Source organism: Nipponia nippon, unplaced genomic scaffold, assembly GCF_047370975.1.
Source record: "Nipponia nippon isolate SJK-2023a ecotype South Korea unplaced genomic scaffold, ASM4737097v1 scaffold_2, whole genome shotgun sequence".
NCBI lineage: Eukaryota > Metazoa > Chordata > Aves > Pelecaniformes > Threskiornithidae > Nipponia > Nipponia nippon.
The window spans coordinates 39263911-39280983 of NW_028262336.1; the positions used below are offsets into that span (position 1 = coordinate 39263911).

General features: G+C 34.8%; 1 protein-coding gene across 1 annotated transcript in view; it reads left to right on the forward strand.

Annotated features, from left to right (window-relative positions):
• CFAP47 (cilia and flagella associated protein 47) overlaps positions 1 to 17073 on the forward strand; it is a 351597-nt gene that overhangs the window by 24387 nt on the left and 310137 nt on the right. Inside the window, exons 15-21 of the mRNA XM_087759023.1 lie at positions 6 to 250; positions 1271 to 1401; positions 2538 to 2660; positions 4066 to 4197; positions 5395 to 5472; positions 6031 to 6175; positions 7744 to 7838. Coding sequence (XP_087615149.1) covers positions 6 to 250; positions 1271 to 1401; positions 2538 to 2660; positions 4066 to 4197; positions 5395 to 5472; positions 6031 to 6175; positions 7744 to 7838 — 949 coding nt within the window. The remainder of the gene's footprint in view (positions 1 to 5; positions 251 to 1270; positions 1402 to 2537; positions 2661 to 4065; positions 4198 to 5394; positions 5473 to 6030; positions 6176 to 7743; positions 7839 to 17073) is intronic.

A 17073-nucleotide genomic window follows, 5' to 3' on the forward strand; every position in this document is an offset into this window, starting at 1 on the left:
TACAGATCTTTCACTTATACAATAAATAACCAACACCTTGGGCATGTGCTGGTAGTTGCAAAAGCAGTGTCTGTTGAACTTGAGCTGTCTGCAAGGGAACTGATTTTAAATCCTATTCCTGGCTACTTAGCAGAGACTGAATTTAGAACAACTGTCAGGATATACAATCCCAGAAACCATCCTGCTGAGTTTACTTGGAAACCTATAATTACAGATAGAGGAACTGCATTTTCTATACAGCCAGCCAAAGGTATACTATGCGAGTACAATGTGTGTGCATGTATCTTAAATGTCAATAATGTTAAGTAAGACAAACATTCAGCTGATGCTAGAAACTGTTTTTTAGATTTGGGTCAATATCAGTGTATCCCAAAAGCAGCGTCAGATCAGAGTGTTAATACCATAGCAGCACTTCCTGTATAAACCCTGCCCTGGGTGCATACTCAGCCCAGTTCATTGTTTCTATGTCTAGCCATCAGTGCTTACGTAATCATTTTTCTCAGCACAGACTGCTGATATTTCAAAAGTGAGGCAGCTATTTAATGGCAGTTAGCAATATCATACAGCTCATCAGGATAGGAAATTTTCCAAAAGCACGGTATGAATGAAGCTGCTAAGAAGTTGATGTAGATAGTCTAAGTGACACAAATTAATTCAATCTGGGATTAGTTTCCACTTGCATTATGGATCAATATTTGTTAGAAGTGTGTGAGACATTATCTTTCAAAGGAAAGAAGGTAAAAGCTAGTGTTCTGCAGGAGTATGTTGGTGCTCCATTATTAAAGAACTAACTACTAGCTGAATTGGCATTACACAGTTCAAACAAGATTTTGCTGGATCAGGAGCTTGGTGTGTGCAGATTATCCAGAAAAGATATTTCTGCTTATATGAGTTCAGACTCGGCGGCAAGCAAGAAAACGTTCATGGTCTTTCCCAAAGTTCTTATTCTACAAGAAGGGTAGTCTGTTCTTTTATTTTTTAAAATGTTGACTATTTGGGTAATTCATGGCTAAAAAATACTAGTGAACTTTGAGTGTGTTTTACTGAAGGATACTAGGCGGATAAATGGATTATGCAATTGTCATGAGAATTTAGAAACTAATTTTACTTAGTTCAGCATACTGTTCAATACCTTTGCAATGTAGGCTTAGTCTTCAGTAATAGAAGGTCATTTCACTTCAATGTGCTTGTGTTATTTCTAATTATACAGTGTAATTCTATAATTGTACATGTGTATGCTATAATGTGTAAATTATGCACATTTATTTAGGTTTTGTGGAGGCTTATAGAGATCTGGAATGTGAAGTTGTTTGGCATCCAGGGTTCAACTCTCCAGAAGCAGGAGAATTCAACTTGTGTGTGCGTAAAGGAAACACGATTAAGTTGAAATGTTTTGCAAAGGTAACAATCCATACAGCAGATTTAGAGAAGCAAAATGTATGTTTTTTTTAAGCAAGTAATTTCTTAAATATATTTCTATTCTCATGTATTTGAAAAACTATTTTAATTTCATATGGCTTCTTTTTGACATGCTTAACAAAAGAATATTGCTCCAAAGACATGATGGAGAAGGCAAGACAAAGACAATTTGCCTTTTTCTTGCTTTCGATGATATACTTCCTTTGCTACCACAATTAGTGGTCCTTATATATTAAGTGGTAATTATTCTTGGCTCACTTAGTGTAGCCAAACAAAGGTTGAGCGGTGGTATGATAGTTTGTTAGATATATATTAAAGGGATAAAAATGAAGGTATGTGTGGGAAGGTATGTTTCAGAGCTTCAGGATAACAACAGGCTGTAACATAATTTTGTACTGTTATTTGAACATGGTATTTGATAATTTGAAAAGCAGTGTTCTGGATAGTCTTCTAAACAGTGAAACTGAGCTTAGGTTAATCATTTGTTATCTTATGTTACATGCCAGGGAGTATGAAGGAGACAGACTCTTTTTTTTTTTTTTTTTTTACTGTATTCTACTGGCTGCATGCTCTAGAACTTCCATTTTGGGAGCCAAGAAAACTTTTCCCTTTCTTTTCATGTGCCTGCTTTCTCTCTCTCTCTCTCTTTTTTTTTTTTTTTTTTTTTTTTTTAATTCCCCAGTAGCTCTTTTTTCGTGTTGTTTCTCTTCTTTTGAAGCCTTATAAACCAGGATGTGTGTAAATTAGAATATTAGCATTTCTACTGCTATTAAAATCTCTGAAGTATCTTGTCCTGATCACACATTTAGGATTAAAAAAAATCATGGAGCTTGTGCTGTTAAGTTAAATTTAATTAAAATACTTTTATTTGTCTTGAAATTAGCCCAGAAATATCTCTGGAGTTGTGTCTGTTCACTTTGAATCTAGATAAGTTCAATACATTGAGTAAATCTTGTCTCACATTTAAACTGTGTTTGTCTATTTTAATACTTCTAATTTATGCATTTCTACAAGTATATTAGCTCATTATGTAATGAAAAGAAAATTAGGCTGAATGATTTATTTGTACTTAGTAATATGTTATTTAGTTTGCTTGTTTTCTCTTCTGTTTTATATAGCTTGGTGCTACTAAAGTTCACTTTATGGAACAAAGGATACCCTTCAGTCATAGTCCAATGGGTTTATCTACCTGTAGGACAGCCATTCTTCAAAACATAGGATACAATCATGCGTACTTCCAAGTAAGCTAAAAATATTTTTAACATATTTAATTTCTTGGGGTGGGGAGGAAGAAGGGAGTTCATTTTATGAGATCATGTTACAGTTTTGTGTTCTCAGTTATTACATACACATCTACTTAAGTTTTTGTCTGGTGTTCTGAAGAAACAAATTTATGTGAATAGGAATTCTGTCTGTCTGTCAAATTTGGATTGATGGATAGATAGACTGACAGACAAGTGAAGTGGTAATGGATTCTGGAAAAGATTCTGGAAGTTTCATGAGAATCAGTGGTGAGCGTAGAACGCCATACTGGTATACCCTATGAAAAAGCAGTTACAGCTTGGATGGCTTTATATTTTGAGAGACAGAGCAAACTGGCTAGTCATACTGGCTGCCCAGTCAGTGCATGCATAGACCCAGAGCAGTCATAGCAAATGTGATTACTTTGCTAGACTAACATCTGAGAGGAAGATAGGCTGTATTATGAATTGGATAAGAGCTGAGATGGATGCCAGAGTGGGTAAAGACATAATACACGACTTAGTAGGAAACCTAACCTCATTAGTTCTCCTGATCACAGAATAATTTGCTGTATTTATTTAGTGAAGCACAATAATTTTCATTAAAATCCTCAGAATTTTTGTTACTACATTATTATGGTACTAAGAAATTTGATTAATTTATTTTGATTTGTACCATATTTTTCTGTTTATCAACTGAGCATTGTAATAACAAGTATTCTTACTACGCTCTTGGAGGATGGGCCTGAAAGAATAAAATCAGCGTAATCAGTAAGACAAACAAACAAACATACCCAGCCTTTTAAGCCTCCACAATTACTCTTAAGCCAAGAGATGTCTGGTTGGTCTTGGTCATTATCACTTGTGTAACTATACTTTAAAAAGTTATCTGTTTGGAGTGCGTTAGAGAACAAATTCTATTTTGTCCTTACTAATCGTGGGTAAACTGAATATTTACTCCTAGTATTATTGAACTTTACAGTATTAGGATCCTGTGTCCCATCTTCTTACTGTGGATGTCAAAAAAGAAGTGATGAATTTATCTGTCACTGAAAAAAATGCTTTGTAGAATATTCTGGAGACTTGCTAGATAGCAAGTCTTAATTTTAATAACCACATGAAAACAACCCAAAAACCAGAATGTGAAACTTCCAACTGGTGTGCAAAAATTATTTCATAGTGGAAGCTGACAATCATCATGTTTAGGAATCTACTACTTCATTTTGTTTAACTGTATTTTTGCCCCAGACTTCTAAGTCCAAGTTAACATTATATATTATGAACGTTCTCCTTTTAAGAATGTAAAATCTTCATGATAGATATATTGGTATTTTTGAACAAACAAACACCCCCCCCCCCCCCTTTTTTTTTCAGTATTATTAATGTTTCATGTTTGTGTTTCGAGGTTCTTGATTCAAACCCACTGCCTGGAATGACGATCACCCCTTCTGAAGGGGTGGTACCTGTGGGAGGCCATGCTGATCTCCAAATCTGTTTCACTCCGAATGCAAAAATGAGTTTTGATACAAGAGCAGAGGTATTCAAAACTGGAAGAACTTGTCTTTTGAGTGTTATGTTGTGTGCTTATGTGTGGAGATGTGTGTACATTTGAGCATCTTTTGGATTTTATCTCCAGTGTTCTAATGCTTTTTAAGAAAAAAAAAAAGTTTTCTTACAGCAGTTGATTGCTGTTATAATCTATTCTGTTATTTTGGTCACAGTCCTGCTCTGAAGTATCCAAACAGCCTCATAGTTTGAGCTGATTGATATTACACTATTGGCAAGCTGTTGAAACTAATGTGTGATTGTCTTCAGAAGATCATGTAAACATATCTGCAGTTTTTATGATCTATAGAGGAGCAGGACTGGTATACTGCAGTGTCTTTAATTTCTTGACTTCTTTTTGTGGTCATTTCAGAGGTGGATTTACTAGTAGATTTGATTTGATAATAGGAGTGCAATAAACATCTAATCCTATTTTCTTTTCTGCATGCCTGCTTCCTGCTTCAGACAAATGACAATAGGAAAAAAAGATGCTATCATGGGGCTGATCTTTGCTACCTTTTCTGAGTCTAATCTTGGATTCTCCATCTTCTGTGGCTGCCTACGTTATGTTCGCTAGACCTAGTATCCGCTTCTTTTTTCCACTTCTAAAAGAGATATAGCATTGCTCAGAACCATAGTATCTACTTTGTACCAGCACCTCTGTCAAGCAATTTGTGTTGTGGTATACTTTCCAATCCTCACAGCTGCTGAATAGATCTAATCCATCCACTCAGCTTTCTTCTGTTGGAGAAAACTGTTTGTTCTAGTGATACAGCCTCCTGCAACATTATTTTTGTCTACAGAAGACTGGTCTTTCCTAAAACTTTGGTTTGTTTTTTTAATTGACAGCTATGACTATCCTAGATATGGTATGCCACAGAGGCATGATTGGTTCTTCTTTGAAGCCACATCTCACTGGAATCTGTATATATATCTTCTAGAAAATGAAGGTGTTTTCTTTACCTCTTTATATTTCCATAACAAAAATGCATTATAAGTGCAGAGTTATTTTCATATTTTCATTACAAATTATGCTGAATGTCTTTCTCCACTCTATATCTGTGGGGTAGGTTGGTGGTTTTTATTTTTTTTTTTAAACTTTTTTTCCCCATGTAATTATGACAGATTTGTTGGGATAGTTATGTTAAAATAACCTTGTCAACAATCACATTGTCATCCATTCACTTAGGTAGCAGTGCGAAATTCAGGAGTACTAGTGCTTAGGATTGGTGGATTTGTAGAGATCCCTGAAATAAACATTGATGTGGTAAGTATGAAGAAATTGTAGCAATTGGTAAGATTGATACTGATTTGCTTCATCTAGATGTCGAAGTGGCTCATCCCTACTTCATATTTTTCATTTTTTCCTATACTAACTTCCTGAGAAAATTATAAAAGAGAACAACATAGGAAGAGAAATTAAAAACTAAATGTACATATAACAGTTGCACTAAATGATAGCTGACAGCTTTAGCTTTTGAACTAGACAATCTGGAAAAAGTATGTTAAAAGGGAGAGGATTTCTTTAAGGTAGTTATAGGAAAAAAAAATGCAATAAGGGAAAAGGAGTCCATTGATCTGTTTACTGAATGATGAAAACTTTCCTGATGGTGTAACTGGCCTTATGTATTGAATTCTAAACTGTTGTGGTTTATGTCCTGGGAAGAATTTAAAGATAAGGGTTATGCAAGACAATTGATTAACCAAGACTGTTATAGTGTTATAAATTGTGAATCTTTGAACAATTATATTTTTTGCGTTCTGTTCAATTACAAATTTAACTTCACAGTGCTTTGACCCAATTTTTTTTTCTTTAAACTTACAGGAGCTATTTGACTTTGGTGGTGTTTTTGTCGGTTCTACAAAATCAATTCCCTTTTTGCTGCAGAACAAAGGACAAGCATGTACCAGAGTGGAGTTTGATTTTTCTAAGTATAAGGATTTTAAATTGAATGCTAATGACTATTCAGGTATTTCCTTTTGCTATATCAGAATTTTCATTAAATAAAGAATGGATAATGCTAAGAGAAAAAATCTGTCAGACTGTTTCTGGTATACAAACTTTCTGATTTAAGAAAACCTAAAGCAATTATTTTAAAAGTGACGCTTAATATAAACTAAGCGGAGACATTTTGGTTTGCCTGTGAAATGACATTTACCAAAAATAAGCATTTGGAAAATGTCATCTTGCCTGTGGATTCCCCCCCCCCCCCCTTTTTTTTCTATAGTTGCTAACGCATGTTAAAAAAAAAGTTTAAATACCCTCTCACCAGTTAAAATAAAAAAAAAAAAAAAACATTAAAAAAACCCAACAAAATAAAGCCAAACAACTATACTAATTTCCTATTCATGGACTTTAACCCACCATTGTGACAATATTTACCCTTTCAGTTAATTCATCATTAATATAAGGGTCTGGACTTTTCTTTTTTTCCTAATGGTACAGGATGTCTGCAGGTTAATCGCAGGGCCTCTGTTCTGCATGATGCCCAACTCAGAATGTCATTGGGGCAATATGTGGAATTAGATTGCTGTTCTTTTATTTCTTGATAGAACTAGTGCAGATTCTTATCCTTTACTCATTGTTGCTTATCCCTTTTCTACTTCAGTCCTGGTACCTCCTTTGCTGTTCCAACATCTTTATTGATGAGAGAATTTTGCAGCTATGCTTACATGACCTCTTGTCCCTGCAAACTAAGGAAATCAGGACTCTTTCTTTTGCAAGACAGTATTATAACATTTAGTTGTATCTTTATGTAGAACTATATGTGGACGATGACAAAAAATGATCTGACAAGAACAGAGGGGTTTTCTTACCATGAGGTAGACTTTAAAGGGAAGCTGAGGGCTCCTAGTCACTCATCTTCACTTGGAAGGTAACTGTAGGACTGTCTACAACAGGCAACTAGCCAGTGTGGGAGTCGCCTCATTGCAAATGACTTCTAGATCAGAGTTTGTGCCTGAAACAAGTAATGTGACGTCTAGTCAGGTCCAGTACTGTTCAAATGATGAATACTGATCCTGGTGTTCCAGGATGAATGCTGATCTTGGAGGAATGTTACCTAGTTTATTGGAAACCCATGCTTCTGCCAGTGCCTTAAAATTGGACATGAAAGTCTGAAAAATGAAGCAAGCCTTACTGGTAAACTTCTGTAGTGTAGATTATGCCTAAAAGTAATTTAGAAAAGCAGTTTCAACTATTTTTTCTCCCTGTGGTATTAGTTTTCATTATTTAGTTAAATATTTTTGCCTAATGCTTTTATTCAAAGGTAAATGACGGTGGGTTTTTTTTTTCTGAAATATTGTGTTCTCCCAAATCGATAACTTCAATGAAAGTTGCTGGTGATTAACACTTCTCAAATTACCTCCAGAATCCTTATGAGAAATATTATATTCATTTGTAACTTTCTGAGAAATGTTTACCATACAGATATGTAGATACCTTATGTTGGAAATCACTTTGAAGTACTGCAACTACTACAAAGTTGATATTTAGTGTAATAGCATCTGTAATTTGCTTCTGAATTTTGTTTGACAGTGGTTGACTGCTGTTCTTCAAAGCCTTATTTGTATTCGGTTAACTTAAAGGGAAAGTCAGCTTTGCAATGCTTGCTGTCCTTCATGCCAAAAGAGGTAGGTTTATGGGGTAGCGGTGATTATGCTAGATTAAAATCATGCTCTCTGATATTTCTATGGTGAAAGAATATAGACATTTTAAATGCACATTTTAGTGTGTGCAATAGTTTTATAACAGTACTCCAATTCTTAAGAAAACAATCTCTGAAATAACCTTTATATAACATTTGCTGCTTTCCTTAAATGTTTGCATACACAAAGAAAACACACATTCTTAATGACTTAAAAATGGAAAAGGTATGAACTTAAATTGAAGTGTCTTACCATACATTCATTAAGTCATTCAACAAACTGGCAGCCATTTTCTTTTTGCAGCTATTTGTGCTTTAACTCTCAGATGACCAAGGGACTGCAAAAGTAGAGGAGTTTTATGTGTCATAAAGATTGGCAAAGTTGCTTTCTGATTGAGCTATTTGAGGGAAAGAAATTGAAGATATGAGACTTTATGGGTTAGTTTTACATCAGGAAAATAGCATTTTATTGGCAGTAGGTGTAAACAGAGAGTGCTATAGCAAATTTTAAATCTAAACCTATTGAACAACACTTTAGAAATGGAGGGTTTGGGTTTTCCACATATTTAGAGAACAATGAACTGAAAGGAAACTTAGTCTTTGATATTATAAACCAGCTTTAGAACAAGCAGCTGGGGACCACTTCTACAGCACATAAAACTGTTGTATTAGCTGCATTTTTACCTTAAAAAAATAAATGAATATCAGAGACAATGCATCTTGCAAGGGTCAACAATATTCTTTTTTCGCTTCCCCCCTGCCCCCCTTCCCAGCACTTTCATTTTTGAATAAAAGGGAATTCCTTTGTTCAAAGCATCATTCAAATAATATTTGCATATTACAGGCTGTGTCTGGTAACACTGTGATTTTCTTCCTCTTATTACTGTCAACTTAGATTCTGTGTACACATGGAAGCTATTGTGAAATAGCTGTTGGTGTGAATTTATAGCACATTCACTACTCTGAGATGATTTTTCCTGACAGAACATGAGTCAATAGATTCATGAAAAATGAGCTATTTCAAACCAAATTATTTTCCTCCTGTAGCATAGCAGGCCTTGAGGTTAGGGGAGAAGCAGTAGATGTCATATCTTTAAGTATCTTGACACTGTCTGATGCAACATTCTCATAAGAAAGGTAATCAGATTTAGACTAGATACAGTATTAGGAAAGTATGTAGTTGTTTGCAAAATGGTACATGCAGAATATCATCAGTGCCCTATTGTCAAACTGGAGAGGAACTCGGTAAGGAAAAATGCTGACATTTTCATTTAGGTAGGAAGGGTCAATAATAGAAATGCAAGACTAGATAATGCTGTTGGAGTAATCTGTGTGTGTGGTATTGTAGATCACAAGCTGAACAAGAATTAAGAGTAGAGGCAGACCCCATACTGATTTACATAAATAGGAGAAATGTTTGTAAAGCAAGTGAAATAATTATTCTAATCAGTGCTGATAACACTTCAGCTGGAACACTTCTCCCGTTTGGGATCCCATCCTTAAAGGAAGTCGTGGCAAAATTTCCCTTGGAGAGAAAGTCCAAAAGAAAGCAATGGAAATTATCAGAAGTCCAGAAAGCACAAACTATGTAAAAAATGGAACTAACTTCCGATATTCTGTGGAATATAATTTATATATGCTTGTTCACTGCAGTAGATAGGTAATGAGTAGTGGGTTCAAATTATGCCAGGTGCATTAGGTTAGATATAAAAACTCATGGTAGCAAAAAGAATCAAATATTGGAATAAATTACCTGAGAAGATATCTCCATTATTGAAGACTCTGAAGAAGGGGCTGGACAAGCATCACCAGAAATGCTTCACTCTGTCCCAAATGGACAAGTAATCTGTCAGTCAGTCACATTTGTGCATTGTAAAATCATATTCTAACAGCGTGTTGTTGCTCCAAAGATAAAATTCTAGGCCCACTAAGGCAAATGTTAAGGCTCTTAGTAATTATAACAGTACTTCTTAGTGGCTGTCTCTTTCTAAGTGTGAAATGCAAACCAGTTAAACAATAATTAATACAAAGGAATATAGATTCTTGGCTTAAAATGTTGAAATTAGAATGTGGAAAGGCTAACTTCCCTTATAAATAAAAAGTACATAAAATAGTGTAGAGCCATGCGAAACAAAAATGGGGAAAAGATTGATTGAAATTTTAAAGGGTATGTATACATTATTACTGTTCTTACAGCCATGCTTCGGAACTTAATTAGTTTTGATTTTTATTTTACCAGTGAAGTCCTGAGATGCATATTTAATTTACAAAAGCAACCTGTTGTAACAGCAGTCTCCTATAAAACATTTCTAGCTTTAAATCATAACTATTCAACAACATTTTAAACTCTTTGTTCTAATTGAAAGATTGTCAATAGAAATGACAAACAAAATGCTGCTTCATAACTGCCAGTTAGCTTCTAGTAAGCCATAGATGTAACACTAAACAGAGGAAGGAAATGGTTGCTAACATTGTAATGCCCTTCTGTAAGAACTTTCCAAATCTCCCAAATTTCCATTCTTTCCTGTTTTTTATTTTGTATTATCTGATTACTTTGGGATAGAATGTACTTACTTTTAAGGAATTTGCTCTGTTTGTGGATTAGATGGGAGCAAGGTGATCATGGTACAACTAATACTTTAGCTTAGTTGAGCTAGTGGTTAATTTTTTTGAAAAAAAATTTTTTTTTTTTTTTTTGCTTCAGCATCTATACAGAAAATTCAGTTAGGGGTTCTATAAAAATAGAATGCCACAAATGTACTGATTTAAAAATGATAAATAGGGTCTAGAAATACCAAAATAGGGTCTAGCAATATTGTTCTACGGATGATACAAGGGTGTGTACTATGTATAAGATTTTAACAGGTAACAATAGCTTAACTTCCACGGCCTCAATTTCAATTTATTTTCATAAAACAATTTTACTTAAGTCTTGTCAAGTATTTAACAGAGGTATTTCTAATCTACGCTGTAGATGCAGTTTTCGTTTATTTTTTTCCTTTAATCTCAGTAGCTAAAAGCACACAATTGCATATAGGATCTAAAACACATACATATTGATGGGAGTCATAACCTGAAATCTGACAGCTCTGTTCTCTCTTATAGCATGGGATTTCTCTGGTGATAGTGCTGCTGTACAAAGTGATCCTTTATTCTCCACTGTAGAGGAAAAGAGTGTAGTGAAAAGTCAGTTGTCCCCCTTACAGATTAGTGAAATATCAACTCTCTAAAATCTTAAATGCCCCCGCCCCAAACTATCAAAACAAGGATTTTATTTGCCTCCCAGTACTCTATTTCACATTGTTACAATTGAGCTCTATTACTGTTTTCTTTCCTTGTTAAGTTGCGGGATGGATTAAGAGTAGAAATGTTGCTACTGACACTGCTGTAAATTCAAGTGATTAACTAAATTAATATTTCTGAAGACTGCTGAAATAGCAGATGGTTCTTTATGTTTAATTTCACTTGTCATCTGAACTACTGTTCAGTATTACTGTTCGTTACTGATGAGCATCTCCAACTGTCATTTGATACTGGTGGTATGGTAACCTAACTGAACACAAGGTTATACCAGTTGGCAGTCTGCTTTAATTATGATACAAATTTGGAAAAAAAAAAAAAAATTCTTACATTTGACTGGAACTCTTTGGTGACTGCTATTCTTAAAAAAAAAAAACAAAACAAAAAACACTAAAAAACAAAAAAGCAAACAAACAAAAAACCAAACCAAAATCTGTAGAATACATTGCATCTATTGATTACAAATTTCTCTATAGGGTTTCTGATGTCATCTCTTTTTAATTTTTCAAACTCTGGGTCTAAATGTTTTTCCAGTCTTGAGAATAATTTTTGGCAAACAGATTCAGAAGTAAGGGAATAAAGAACTTAAAAAAGGAAATTTTCCTGGGGCACCTTATACCTCATAACCAACTGATAAGTGCTGCTTTAATGAAATGTCTTTATTTCAGTTTCCCCTTCTCTCCATGCGCTCACAGTCCTTCTGTCTCCCTTTGCCCTTGGTGCTGGGTAAGCTCACTGTACAACCAGTGCTTCCCTTCTGCTCCAAGTGTGTTACTGCCTGCCTGTCAGGGGGCAGCTTACTTATTGCTAGGCCAGACATGCCCAAATACACTTACAACTTACAGCCCGCTGGTGGTCACAAGGTAACATCACTGAGAGTTAGTGCAGCAGTGATAGCTGGCAGCAATAGCACTGACTAATGTTAAATGAAGTTAACTTTGGAAACTAAATATGTTGCCCAGGATGGCATGACTAAAGGAAGCATCTGGAAGTATATGTACCCCCCAGGATACTGTAGCTTTTATTTAATTTAATTCCTGCAAAGAAGAATACTAATAAAAAGCATAGTTCTGTTAAGAAAGTGGTCCAGGTAGCAGTATCTCTTACTGTAATCAGAAACTTTCAGTAGTTACTGATTCTTAAAACATTCCCCATTGGATCTGAGTTCTTTATCATTCTACCTCATCTAGATTTCCCCCTTTTCTCACCAGATTTCTTCCTTCTCTTTCCTGACTTTCCAGTCTTGAAAAAACTCTAATCTTCTCTGTATATTGAGCTTCCCCTATTCAGGTTTCATGGTTGCAAATGCTATTTCCTGCCTCTGCACTTGAACAGCTGTTTCTCAGATCTCATCACCATTTTCTGGACAACTGCTCTTACCCAGCTTACCTCCCAGCTGCTACAAACCTTCTGTATCCCATTGAGTCACATTCTTTTCTGTCTGCCTTCTGGTTCTACTAAAACTTCCTGCTGTTGTTGTAGTCATTACTGACAACGTTACCCTATAAACCAACAAAACCCCACTATATTGATGTTATTGCTAAGAAAGTAGATACTAGAACTAAGGAAAAATTAAAGCAAAATAATTCAGAAGCATTGATTAAAAAAATCACGAAAGTATGAAATTACTTTAATACGCTTTAAAATTTTATTAAAACTACTGGAATTATTAACATAAGGTTTCAAGTAATTTAGTCTTGAATGCAATCTTGAATTCTCCTGCTAAAAATGAACTTGGCAATAGCTTTCCTTCTGCCTCAAAAAACTTCAGATCAACAAAGGAAGTAAATACATAGGAACTCTGAATAGCTCTTACAATTCTCACTAAAACTTAGTATGTACAAACATGACACCAAAAGACGCTCTTAGAGACACAGCATATTGGCATGCTTATGAAATGATACCTAAAAATTTTTGAGACAATTCTCCCAATATTCTAAGTGGCAAAAAGAGGTTGATGCATTATGGATAAGGCTGGAATGCTGCTCAGACATGGCCTGGCTGTGCCTTCCTGTTATTGCAGTGTCTCAGAAGGTGTTGGAGGTGACGGGGCTCTCTACCTCACTGGAGAGAGTTTAACCTTGGTGTCTGTTGTCTGTGAAAGTCAGAGCTGTAAGTGAAAGCAGTATACAAATATATATATAAATAGGTAAGCTAGCAAATACTTCTTAATGTCATATTTGTATATAGGCTGTATGCTGCTTTCTTTTGTGTTTTGGTATAATTTTATTTGAGAGACACTTCAATTATGTTTTAGTTTTTTTTCACTGCAGTATAAGGAGGTTTAGCCAGCTGAATGTCTGATGGGCTACACAGGGTTCTCATTTTGGAGCTGAATAGAAAAAAATTTTCTGGTAACTAAACAAAACAACCAAGCAAAACCAAACAAAAAACTCCATGACTATCTGGCCAAATATCTGTTGTAGCTCCCTCATCCCTATCCAGAGACAGAGCTAAGAATTATTACTAATAATATTATTTATTGATTGATTGCTAGCAGTGGTTATTTTTGAACTGAGTTTTGAATCATACTGTCCAAGAACCATAGAAGCATGGCTTTTCTGACTATGGCTGTCTTTCTGCAAGCTACCTGTCCAGGTAAGAGTGAGGAGCACCTCATTCCTTTGGTTTTGTGCCAGGGAAACAGACAGCATGTGGTCACTTCAAATATTTCCTCATCTTTGTTCCTCAACTGTTACTGTGTTTCTCCACGCAGGATGACCCACCTGCCAGCCACAGTGTCACGCATAGTCTGGTAAGGAAAGCAGGCAAAGCAAGATGCAGGACTGTACTGCTTCCAAATGATTTTCTTTTTTTTCTTTTTTTTTTTTTTTTTTTACCCTGCTGGAAAATATAAAATTCCAGCATCTTGGAAAAAAGACAAAATACACAGCTGTGTAATAATAAAGCCTACGAAGGCCTTTGATTGAGATAAATAGAGCAAGTCACACCTGTCAGAGCTTATTGCTTAAGCTTTTTGTAGAGAAGTGACAGGTGGTTGGTTTGTTTGGTGTTTTTTTTTTTTGCATTTTTAATTTTTTTTTTTTTTAATGAAAGAACAGAATTCATGGTGTAAGAAATGAATTCTATGGAAAATCTGCAGCTGTGGAATTACAGGGTATTGCTGGTGCATCATCTCTGACCGTATACAAGGGAAAGATTTAGTTTTATTTCAGTGTTTTGAATGACGGCTTTGAACACTGGTTACATTATTCATTGTGGAAAGCTGCTTATCTGTGATATAAAGCTGGGGAATTTAGGCTGCATGAAAGATTTAAGTATGTTTTAAAAAAAGCTTATGTTAAACCTGAGGGGAGGTTGAGAATGTGTATTGTATACAGTTGCAGGACGTGAACCCTTGATTTTGTAGTTAGGCTTAAATTTGAATCAAACTGGTTTTTTTAACATACATTACATTTTCTCTCCTTGTGTCACTGCTGAATCTGTATGTTGTTGGTGTTGTAAATAAACTTTAAAATCATCCTTTACACAAAAATTCAATGACTTATAATGCTTCAAGATATTTGAACAGTCTGCATGTTATTATATGATAAATACAAGAGTATTATCCTTTACAGATGTTTTAACTTAATTTTAAGTCATAAATTAGCTTACTGGTTTGCTTGCAGTTCCCTGTGAAGTTGTACTGTGAAAGCAAATACTGTAATTTTTAGGGACATGTCACATATTCTTTGTTCCTGGATTTGACAGCAAAATTTTTACTCAATCTTGAGAATATGTGCTGTATTACAATAATAATTAGCAAAATACATTTTATAAAGCATAAAATATACTATTGCATTGGGGTACTTAGTAAAGACAGAAATGAAGTAACTGCTTTGAAAGTGTTTTTTTGAAAATAACTTAATTTTTTTTTCTACTCTCAGATTCCCCCCCTCATCCTGACAGCTGTGCTTGAGTTTGTTTTTTTTTATGCATGAATTTTATATAAAATACTGTTTTAATTGTTATGGATGCTGCTTCCCCCTTTTGTTTCTTTCAGTATACCAGGTATTTAGGCCTGAGGCGGGAAGCCATTCAACTATGTTCACTCTCCAATGTTGGGCTTAGAGCTGCCATGTACTTTTTATCAAACCTATTTCATAGATTCAAATGAGTTTCGGTAGCAGAGCTTTCTTGATCAGACAGATTTCTTAAAATCAGCAACTTTTATTTGTTTAGCAATTCTAACAGAAAAAAAATGGAAGGTGTTTTAAAATGCCCTGTAAATAAAAGCTTGCAGGAATATCAGTTTTATTTAAAGAATTGTTATCTTCTGGTGGCAGCCTACACATGCATGTCCTTTTCTGGCATCCTTTGGAGGTGTGCTATGTGAATGCATAACAAAAAGCTCCTTTGTCTCACGTGACTAGTCTTTTTAAAGCTTCTTTTGAAGTACTTTAATTGCTAAGACTACCACTTTGTAGATGATGCCACCTTTCCAATTAACGTGCATAATTAGTGTAAATCAGGACTGGAAAAATATTTCTTATAATGATATAAACAACCTTGAGTGTTTGTCAAAGAACTCTCTCTAGGCTGCTTGCTTCCTGCCCCTCCCTGTATTCTTTGGTTTATGAAGTTAAATGCAGCTTCAGAAAAATATCTAAAAAATAAATAACTGTAACGAATTCATAGATTATTTAAAAAGCAACTGCAAGTCCAAGAATAGTATGAGGCATTTTTTTAAATATTGTCATTAATTTTTTTGACTATATAACCTTACAAGAGAGAATTTTCCATTATGGAGTTTTAGAGATCAAAAACAAATAATAAATTTTCTTTCTTAAAATATGTACAAAGGGAAAAATAATGATTCAACTTGCAAAGTGAAGTCCTAAAAAAATTAATTTGATTTTTAATTCTGTTTCAGTAATGCGTGTATGTATGTGTGCATGTGTATGAATTATGATATGATTTCTAGGTATATAGAATTTTAAAAGATTTTTTTCATTTGTAGTACAGGTTAGTTAGTGTGCAGTTAATGAGGCAACGATATGTATGAGTGAAACAAAAGGTCTACGATTTGTTCTCAGTTATAAATTCCTATAAGTTATATTGGCTCTGAATTTGCACCATTGTACTTCAAAGCAAATGTAGGTTTTCAGTGAACATCATGTCCTACATGTAGTGAATTAAGTGAGTGCCTTGCACATATTTGGTTTGTTTGCCAGTTCTTAGCAAATAAAACCCTTGCTGTGTAGTAAGACTAAGCCAAATTTTCCTGATAGTGGGGATGAAAAATGAATTTTGAATAGCTGCTTAGGAGAGGGATAAAGGGATTCCACCTTCTATTGTCCAACGTAAACATACTAAACATAACAGCATTGATGAAAAACAATTGCAGTGCTAGACTGTACACTTTTGCATAGCCAATGATGTAATGGTATCTGTTATAGACTAAGCATTTTAATCTTACCAAACTTTAAAAACTTAGTGTCATTATGTTGTTATATACGTCATACATGCTAGGGATGGAAGGATTTTCTAGCTCACTTTTTTACTGCAATTCTTGGCAATGGTGTTTGAAGTGTTAGAATTGCCCTTGTAGGGAAGTATCTACTGGCTATAGGGAGCTGCCAAGGCTGGGAGGAATCTCAGAACCTTAAATGTGCAGTCATCTTCTCTCTGTTCTCCCTACAGTGACCTATAATGCTTGGGAGATAAGTTCATTATTTATGCAGCATTTTGAGTATTACGCTTCTGAAGATGTATGCTGGGTACACTATACCCAATATAGCAAAATTCTCATACAGCTGAAGGAGTGTGACAGAATCTTTGGATTGTGTCTGTGTTGTGACTGTTGTATGAGATGCTTGACCTAGAGAGTCCTGTAATTCCCTCCCTCTCCCCCTCCCTCCCCCTCCCTCCCCCTAGTATTGGTTCACTTAACAGTTGTCTCTTACATATGTATTTTAACA